General features: G+C 44.4%; 1 protein-coding gene across 2 annotated transcripts; it reads left to right on the top strand.

Moving 5' to 3' along the window:
* The first annotated feature begins 420 nt into the window (after positions 1-420).
* metrnla (meteorin like, glial cell differentiation regulator a) lies at positions 421-6,690 on the top strand. 2 transcript variants are annotated; one of them, XM_034894956.1, is made up of 4 exons: positions 421-780; positions 2,410-2,798; positions 5,732-5,791; positions 5,920-6,690. In XM_034894956.1, the coding sequence occupies exons 1-4, from the start codon at positions 677-679 to the stop codon at positions 6,237-6,239; spliced, it is 873 nt and encodes a 290-aa protein (XP_034750847.1). In that variant the 5' UTR covers positions 421-676; the 3' UTR covers positions 6,240-6,690. The 2 variants fall into 2 exon arrangements, with proteins under 2 accessions (XP_034750847.1, XP_034750846.1); XM_034894955.1 differs by lacking the exon at positions 421-780 and adding an exon at positions 1,548-2,195.
* Positions 6,691-10,063: the final 3,373 nt, after the last annotated feature.

The raw sequence follows: 10,063 nt of genomic DNA, 5'->3' as shown, positions 1-10,063 counted from the left end.
GTCAGGTAATTTATCTTATACATCTCCATGAAGAAATAATAGGAAGATTGGGAAAAATTAACAATCAAACAAGCAACGACAACAACAAACCTTCACCCATATACTCTCTTGATAATTAATAATTTGTTAGGCATAATTTATGTGTAATATCATTCAACTGAAAGGCTGCCGAGTATTTTTAAGGTTTATGAATACATTAAGTAAAAATAATAAAATGCAAAAATAACCTTTCTTTCTACCAACGCATAACAGAGTGGTGTTGGTAAAAAAAAACAATGACCTTTAACAAATAATCAAGCACTCAAATACTAGGCTAACACAGCTCAACTATTTTTATACTGTGAAGCTCGGAGATCGGAGCCTCGGCCGAGCACTTGAACGCAGCAAACGCTGCTGTGAATGGGGTGTGACGTGGGAGCAATCAGTGCTGCAGTCTGAGCTGAACTCAGAACTCACTCCACATTTTTACGGAGTGCTGTCAGCAGCACTGGGCGCTACGGACCGAGTTTGAATAAGCGCCGTTACTCGTCTGTACTTCCCGAGAAACAAAGAAGAAACCCCCGGGGGAACAGCGTCGAGCGGACAGGGGACACATGGAAACGACATGTAGCTGGAAATACGGCGGTGGACTTCATAGTTTCGCTCGAGAAGAGGCGAAGAGAGCTGCCAAATAAACATGCTCACCCCGATGCTGGCCTCCCTGCTGCTGCTGCCTCTTCTCCTTCTCTGTCGGATGTCTTTCTGCCAATATTCAAGCGACCAGTGCAGCTGGAAGGGAAGGTGAGGTTTACAGCCTTGTGTACTAAATGTAAAATGTTGATTTTTAACGATAATAATAGGCTACAGTCTGAAGGTAAGTGAGCTGCAGCGACCTGAAATGACTGTGACCGAAACTCCCAGACCGCGGTGAGATGAAATAAAAGGAGCTACAAATTAGGACAAAATGCAAAAATAGAAGCAGTGGTCTTAACATTTTGGGATGTGAATGAAAATAGGCTACTTTAGTGACATAGACACATTTGAGTTTTAGTCTAGGTGGTGGGGAATTTATGAATGACTAATTGACAAAGGTATTTAATCACAATAACATGACTCAGCAATACATTTGGAAAAAAGGGTTAGCTATAAACTTGGGTATTCAATGGTGCACAATTATACATTCACTTATTTTTATGTTTTTAAAGTGTACTAGTAGACAATTGATTAAATATCCCATCATAAATGATTACATGCACATATCCCCTAAGAGTTTAAATGATTTGGCTTTTAACAGATTCTTAAACCTCAGGCAGCATACTGGAACATTTCACCTCTCATCAAACATCTGCTGAAATCGGTTTTGAACTTGAGAGGCTGTGCCTCAAATAGTGTGGTTTTGTTTTTCATCCTCCAGTCAGGAGGGGTTGGTGATATTCAACACTTTGAGCCCTCTTCCAATAATGTGTTGTTCATTAGTGAGACTCTTGACTAATCTCCTTTAATTGCATGCAGAAGTGATGGAGTTAGAAAGGACTTAATTAGAGGCGTGCTGAGGAGAGCCTGGTTATGGGGCTTCGGCTACATATGCTCAGCATGTGCCATCAGTTACTTCATATCTGTGGCACATTTGAATTTCAGCATCTCATCTTCAGGGAACTGGGTGTTTTCTCCTCCAGAGTCAAACCACTAGCTTGGCATGCCTATGCTGGTGGACTGCTGATGGCTTCCTGCCTCTGGCGTTGCCAAAGAATGACTGACAGACTGGAGTTTTCAAACCCTGACCAGGCATTAAGTTCTGGAGGGAGTCATTTGGTCATGCTGGCGCCAGAGTCCGAAGTGCTGCCCGGACAAGTCTCTTCCAGTCTTTTTGGTGGCTTGAAAGCAAGGGGAGGTTCGGTGCGTGACCTGCATTTGCACTTGCATGCAGCAGACCCAGCTACTGTTGCTGCCGTTGTCTGCCCAGAAGCCCCTGTGTCCCTCCATTCATCCATTTCTGCTTCAAACTCTTACCAAAGGCAGCCTGCCAGTGGCGCATTTTGCCAAAGCTCTGGGAGCAACAATGTGGTATGGGGGGGAGTGTGTGTTGGAGCTGGGGTCATTTTGGTTGCTTGGGCTCGTGACTGGTCATGCAGCCTGTCTTGCGCACAGACGGCCCTGAATGCATCGGGAGGAATGTGGTGTAACGTCCTTACAGTCTGCCAGAGGTCTTCACCTTGGTCAGATAACTCTCGCTATAAGTGACCAGAAACTCATTTTCAGATTACTGAATAATTTCTTTGTGCTGAGTTAAGGACACAAAGAAAGCTTTCACATTGTCGGGTTTCTTTAATTGTACACTTTTTTTTTTCCAGAAATTCTGAACAATGCCTTCCACTCTGAGTCTTGAGTGGTTGACGTCTGCTGATGTCTTTCCACTTTCTTTTCTTCCAGTGGTTTGACTCATGAAGGCCACGCCAGGGATGTGGAGCAGGTGTACTTGCGTTGCTCCCAAGGTTCTCTGGAGTGGCTCTATCCCACGGGGGCCATCATTGTTAACCTCCGACCCAACACGGCCTCCCCTGCCGCCGCCCGCCTCTCTGTGTGCATCAAACCCTCTGCACACTCCAGCGGCACCAACATCTACCTGGACCGTAATGGCAAGCTGCGTTTACTGCTACGTGATGAGGACCAAGCTCAGGGCAAGGTGCAGTGTTTCAGTATCCAGGAGGGGGCTGTCTTCATCGAGGCGGTCCCGCACATGGACATCAGCCGCCGCATCACGGCGTTCCAGTATGAGCTGGTCAACGAGAGGCTGGGGCCATTGGCACACTCACAGGGTGGTAAGATACAACTCCATTATGGTTTTACAGTCCAATGTTAGTGCTAAACCTGTAGATAATTGCTTTTCATCTAAGCGGCCTTTACACTTGCTTTTGATTGATTTCCTCTAGACCTGGCTTCCTTTGTGCTTATCACTGTGGTGTTGGCTGTGCACTAAATGCAGCCATCTACTGGTGGAATCATTTATTAAGTTGGACTCTAATAGGAAATTTAACATTTGCTCCAGCACACTGCAAATACTAAAGCCACAGTCTCTCTGGTAGTGTTGTCTATACATTTTTGATTTGGGGTAATATGGTTTTTTTGTCAAAATTAGTCTCTCCCCGTGAGAATTAAGACATCAAAATCTGAAGCCTTAGAGTCTTTGTGGAACTTTTTGGAAAAAAATGTTCATATTTCCCAACCATCCATGCCTGATTTGAATTGGCTCTAAGCTATAATTGTTTTTTTGTGTGTGTATGTGGAGAGGCAGAGCCAAACAGGGCACCTCCGTTGAAAAACAGTCGTCTATTTTCCCGCTGCGTACCTGCCAAACCTACAGTTTCAAGCTGCGCAACTTTTTTTCTTTTTTTTGTTTTTGTTTTTTCCACCTAAAGCAAAATATGAGCAGTATCAGGCCCACATCTGTTTTTACGGCTCTCTGGGTTCACATATCCACATCCTGCGTCATAATCTGGCACAGCAGAGAGAGAGAGAAAGAGAGAGAAAGAGCGGGTTAAATGTAGAGAGCAGGAGCGTGGAGTTGTTTTGGCCACATTAGTGAGCTCTGCAGTATAATCTGGTTGTGTGATGTGGTCTGAGATAGCACTGGGATGATTCACAAAGACCGTGGTCTCATGTCAATTGAATCCTGGACTGGGAAATTGATTGCTGCCTTGCTTCTTCTTCTCCCCCCCCCCCCCCCCCCCCCCCCCCCCCCCCCCCCCCCCCCCCCATCTCTTCCTTCTTTCCGCTTCTCTCTGACCCTGTGCTGGGATTAAGTTGCTCACCGTCAAACTGGAATGTATCTCCAACCAGATGTTGGGATGACCTTCTAGGAGTGCCCCCCCCCACTTGTTCTTTTCTTGCTGTCACTCCTTTGGCCTACCTTTTTTAGCTCCCTTTAAATTATTCCCTTTCTTCCTCTCTGTCTCACTATTTCCTACCTCCTTAAATTCTTTCTTGTCTATTTATCATTCTAGTATTTTCCTTTTTCATTCCACTCCACTTCATATATCCTCGGTCTCTCTTCCTGGTTGATTGAAGTGGTTCTCGCCTCTGCTGAGTGGTATTAGCAAGTTGTGCTCCATTACAGTGGAATGCGTCAGGGCCCAGATGTTTCAAGGACACTATATCGTGCCCCTCCACTCCTCCAATACCACTCGTCCCATTCCTCATCCCTCTCTGCTCCTGTGAAGTGGTTCTGATCAGAGTGGTGCTGCATGTGCATGGGCCAGAGAGGGATGCTGACTCGGCTCTCAGCCCATTCCTGTGGTTCTGTTTCATGTCTGACATGTGAGCCCTGCTCGGCTCCACTTTGGAGGAAAGAAAAAACACGCCCGGGTTTAGGCCCCGGCTCTTGGCTGCTCTGTCTAATGCTGTAGCAGCACACAGGCTCACTTCAAAGGGCCTTTGCACTCTGCTCTGGGCGAGGTCGACCGCTCTGAAGTTCCCCGGCTCTCCAGCTGTTCCTAAGCCGTCCGAGCTTGTGGCTGCTTGACCTCTGATCTCTCTGCTGATGCGGCAGCGCCTCGTCTTGCTACACAAGCTGACCCAAAACATGCTCCCCCCTCACCTCTATACTCTCAACTTCAGACAAGCCAGCTAAAAATAAGCTCCAGCTCCAAAAGATGACAGAGGGCAGTAGGGCACATAGCTCGGGTTTATGACTTAATTCAGGGTGATGGTCTGCATATCTTTTTACAGAATGCATGATTTCTAAACTAGATACATTTGTCAGATTACAGACCAGACTATATAAACTAGGTGGATTTCCAGTGCACTCAATTTACTTGAGTTTTACCATATTAATTATTTTTCATTTAATGAGTGTACTCTCACTGCTGCCCCACCCTTAGCCCATTGCTGACTCGACACCCCTCCCCACTCCTTGCTCCACCTGCCCCTGTGTACCACTCTACCGCAAAGGAAAAACACAGCAGATCCAGGGCTAATAAGGTTTTGTGGTCAGGCAAGCAGCAGGACCACCTGAGTCAACTAATCATTGACTTGACTGCTCTCATTTAGGGCCCTTTCTCCTGCTATAAAACACTCTGGAGGTGGGCAGTCTGAGTTGCTGCCCTAAAGCCACCAGTCAAAGTTAAAATGTAGCCTGGGGCGGGCTTTAAAGTATTTTAAGTATTATTTGCCCTGAAGTTAAGCGAACATACCTTCTCATGGCTTGCCTTTTTATTGTTCAAGACAAGATATGGTAGGTGGGAGGTTTTGCCCTTATATGACTCTTCTCTGAAGGGCTTTTCACTTTTAAGGCTGTTAAAAACTCTACTTGATGATATAGTTGAGAAAGTGCTCACTGTTTCAATCCCAGCAGGCCTGCTGAAGCGCTTACAGGGCTCAGGTTTCTCTTGTGGCGGGGACGCTCACCAAACAGCCCCCCATGAGCATTAAAAAACAATTTTCTTTTTAAAAACTTGTTTACCGCCAGCAGCATGCCAACTTTTTGTGTGTTTTAAAATAAGCTGCTCATGACAGCTGAATCCTGCTCTGCCATCTTTGTGAATAAATAATCATCAGTGAGGATGGAAATCACATTGTGTGTCCCAGCCACAGTTGTGTGTTTTTGTAAGTGGTATTTAACTGGAATGTTGTTGACCTGTGAAAGATTTTTATCATGCTTTAAGACCGGGAGTGCCAAAGAAACCGTGGACTTTTCCTGTTTCTGTTTGTAATGCGCCATCAAACTCACCCGCCCTCTCTCTTTATTTCCATCCAGCACCTTGTCAGCCCTGCAGCAACACTGAAATGCTTCTAGCGGTCTGCACCAATGACTTTGGTAAGTTAAAGCCTTGTTTGGGAGCGTTATAGGCGTCTGGCTGCTGTATGGTGTGCAGAAATGTCCAATGCAAACACCATTCTGTGTAGCATGAAATATAGCCAGTTTCTAAATCTTGACGTTTTCAGTGGCACGGGGCAGCATTAAGAAGGTGGAGCAGGAGGAGAAGGAGGAGCACTCGACTGTCACTGTGGAGATCAGCCGCCTCTACAGACAGAAGACCCAGGTTTTTGTATCTGGTGGTGTGAGGGTACGGAGGTGGACTGGCCACATTAAAATGCCCCTTCAGTGTGGGGGGAGGTTCGGGGAGGGCGAGTTCCTCTTCACCGGGACAGTGAGGTTTGGGGAGGCCTGGATGGGATGCGCACCACGCTACAAAGACTTCCTCCAGTTGTATCACGAGGCACAGAATCGGGGGACCAACCCCTGTCACGTGGACACAAACTAAGTGTGTTACCTGCCCATGCTTGGAAATAAGACATGTCCTTACTGGGTGGGAAGGAGAGATGAACCAAGAGTTCATGTTTAGGAGAGAACGAGGCTTACAGACTGGCCCAGTGGCAGAGCCTCTCTCCTCTCCTGCTGTCTCATGACTCTTTGGAGACAAAGGCTGAAGCTCCTGAATGTTGCGAAGCAGCAAGCTGGATGGACTCCGCTCGTCGAACGTGACGCAACGTGGAATGTCTTCAGACTGCCTTTTCTCGCAGACAATGAACTCCCAAGTTTTAAATGTAGCAAACCGCCATTTGTTTTTTATTTGTAAAAAGAAATGTGAATGAACATTGTATATTTTGAAGCTCTGCGTGCTTTGTAAAAATGTTTGATGTACAGTTTTGAAGTAATTTCTTATGACAGAAATTTATAAAGTGAAAGCCTGTTATTTTATTTTGTTTAAAAAATGATTTACAATTTTAATGCCTGAATTCATGTTTTTTCAGGCTGGACAATTGTTTTAAAAATACAACCAAAAAAAGCCAAGATTTTTTTTTTGCCATTGAGAATAAAAGCTTTTATTCCCTGGATGATTGTTTTGTGGTGCTTATGTAAAAAAAATCAATTACTTTTTGGTCAGACACATTGACATTTGATTGAGCTATTTGGGTTGTGGGAAACTAATGGTTGCTTCTTTCTAATTGTTGACATTTAAGTCCAAACAATCGATAGATTTAAAAAATAATAATAATAATAATCTGGCAGATTAATCAGTGCTGATTAATCACAATACTGCTTACATTTGGCTACAGATTGACATGGTGTGTAATTTCAGATCCGATATAAAATTATCACTGGTGCTAACATTTACAAAAAAAAAAAAAAAAAAGGAAAATTTCCTCCACATATTAACTGTTGGAATAAAACCACTCATATGATATCAATCAAATCAAAAGGCTAAGGTTCACCTTAGCCTTGAGCTGGGACCGTCTGCCAGGGGAACAGAGAGATTGATATCAGAGAGTGGATTCCTCTGCGTTGGTTCCTGTGGTGATGGGGGTGGCTGCGTGTCAAGGTCAACGTGAAAGGCCTCTTTGTTCCAGCGCAGCAGCCTGCTATGAGAGAGACGACTGAAGACAGACCTGAATACAACCCTGTCACTGGGCATGCATCAGAGAACAGCACTCTCCAACCACACTCCAAGTTTTGATTGGCATGTACAGTCCTGCTTAGGCTCCCTGCTTTAATGGAAAAGTTTTTATTTTGATCACTTCAAATCAAACGTAGAGAATAAATCCAGTTATTGGAGCTCTTAGCCGTGCATGCTGCTTCACCAGTAGATGCAAACTGTGAGACAGGCCTGTTAAGATGACATCTAATTAATGGCCAAGGCTCTTTTTGTCTGCCTTTTGACTTAAACGGAAACACACCTAGAATGTCTTTCAATAAGTTGCCCCACATAGACAATTGCTTTTCCAGACAGCACTGTGCATTGAAATGAATGTCTGAATTCCAGCTGAAAGCCAGAGGTCCCTGAATTGCTCACTGGGAAATGCAAACAGAGTTTCTATGGTAACGATGCCTTACTGTGAACCTTCTCACTCTGGCTTTTGAGTCTTGGATGAAGAGGAGGGTCAGTGGGCATTACTTGGCTGGTGGGTTCTGTGCAGGTCCAGCTGTCCTGGTTCAGACCTTTCCTCTATTACAGGCAGCCTGGTTCTGCTTTTACCATGTGGCCACCAGCAGCTGGTTAATAAAAATCTTCAGGTGATTCCCCTGCAACATAATCAATATCTGCATCACTGTCCAGAGTGTTGATGGTGCGTGCTGTGCTCCATCTAATCCCGTGCATACACGATATTTGTACACAACAAGGGCAGCATTGATCTTCTGCATCTCATAAGGATTTTTCTTTAATGGTTTAATCAATTAGTTGATTAAACATTTAGTCCATTGACAGTTGACTATTTTGACAATCAATTAATAGTCAAAAAGTATTTTTTCAAGCAAAACGGTAACAATTTGTTCCTGCTTTGCAAATGGGAAGAACACTTTGTGTCCTTGAGCTGTAGAAAACAGTTTTCTGAAGTGTTCTAGCTATTGTCACCAATACTGCACCTTCTTGGTGGGTTCAGAAAAACTTCAAAAATAAAGTTTAATTTAGGAGAATGTTCACAAATAACATTTCATCACATTTGCTTCTAAGGGATTTCCAAATGGTGTTGCTTAACCAACTAATCTGACTAATCTGTTTTAAATGCACATGCTATCCGTAGCAACTTTATGGGTGAGGTCCAATTTTATTGAAATACCAGTTGAGAAGGACCAGTTTAAACCAGACATAAATATGTGGTGCCTTTGTCCTGTCAGTGTGATTCAACCAGAACTCATTGCATGGTCATCTTGTGGGTGGAATTAAAGAAGAGAGAGAGAGAGAAAAAAAAAAACTACTGTTGAAAACTCCAGCCACAGCAAAGTGCACAGTGACTTCACAGCGAGAAGGGCAGTTGAGTTAAAGAGCAGGAGGTCCCCAGCAGTGAGAAGAAGGCCTGCAAGCTCAGTGTCTTGGCTTATATATTATGCCTCTCTGGGAAGTGCTGGAATGTAGGGAATGAGTTGACTTCACACACTCTCTCTCTCTCTCTCTCTCTCACACACACACACACATGCTTCTTCCCCCTGTGCCACTGCCTTGATTAGCTGGAATCAATAGAGTCTCTGTGGTTTTCTGTGTGTGTGTGTGTGTGTGTGTGTTAGCCTGCACTATGCGCGTGGCCCTAAACCGAGCACACATAAACACACCGCCCCAGCAGCGAGATAGCCGCCACCCACACTGAGCCACAACTCACTCTGCAGCTGCAGTCCTAACACCTCCGATCTGACACAATGCTGCCCTGACACATTTCAGCTCACATTGAATCTTTTCTTCCAATAATCATGTTGAACACCACTCTTTTTATTATGGCATGATATGTTTTTTTTATCAACAACCCACTTCAATTTAGGATTGCTGGGTTCCCTCTACTGTATATTTGTATATGCGTGGTTGTAGATTAACTGACAGATGACATTGCCATCCTTAAAGCCAAGTTGCTAGAGTGGCTCTGTTCCTAAAACAGGCATTTTTGTGTTTGAGTAACTCAAACGTATTTTATTAACATTTTCATATTTTGATTGAACATTAAATGCATACAGCATGTCATTCCAAATTTGAGCCAGATAGAGATAAACATATCAGAAAGCAAGGGTCAACGAGCCAATAAAGGCCTCTTACAGAATGCTCATTAATCCCCAGTGGGTCATGAGTTTCCCGGTCATGAAATGCCTCGGAGCCGCCTCCTTCGCCCCGCCTCTCCCACTGAAATGCTGTGGCAGGATTAAGGACTCTGGTGTTGGGTGTCTCTAGCAAAAAGTGATTGCGAGGTCACAGCATGGGCCTGCATGTCTAAATATCAGGTATCAAAGGGGATCTGGGGATTGTGTGCTCCGACTGAGTAAATGGGTAGTGTGCATAAAGTAGACCAGGCTCTGTCTATATCAGGTGGTTGGGAGATCAGGGTTGCTTAGTTTTGGCAGAGACTCATAGGATTGCATCCAGTAATAATCATACAGTATCAACAGCCAAAGTCTGTTGATACAACTACTAAACATGTATGTGGCAGAAAGCTCCACACTGCTAAGCTTTATCATGTACATTTCTTTTCTCATGGCTGATGTCTGTGTTATGACTAATTATTTATGTTTGTGAATGGTGATTTGCTGCTGCAGTTTGTTACGACAAGACTGTCTCCTTTTTTTCCTTTTGTCCCTCATCGTCCTCTTTTCTTAATGAGTGAGACT

The sequence above is a fragment of the Etheostoma cragini genome, chromosome 15, assembly GCF_013103735.1.
Source record: "Etheostoma cragini isolate CJK2018 chromosome 15, CSU_Ecrag_1.0, whole genome shotgun sequence".
NCBI lineage: Eukaryota > Metazoa > Chordata > Actinopteri > Perciformes > Percidae > Etheostoma > Etheostoma cragini.
Note: the sequence above shows the minus strand (reverse complement) of the source record. Positions and strands in the feature narration are given on the sequence as shown.

Bases quoted from the DNA above. Each gene is read 5' to 3' on its own strand.
- metrnla (XM_034894955.1), top strand. From the start codon at position 1,564: ATGCTCAGCATGTGCCATCAGTTACTTCATATCTGTGGCACATTTGAA. The intron at 2,799-5,731 runs GTAAGATACAAC...ATTTCCATCCAG, and splicing joins ATTGGCACACTCACAGGGTG to CACCTTGTCAGCCCTGCAGC. The intron at 5,792-5,919 runs GTAAGTTAAAGC...TGACGTTTTCAG, and splicing joins GGTCTGCACCAATGACTTTG to TGGCACGGGGCAGCATTAAG.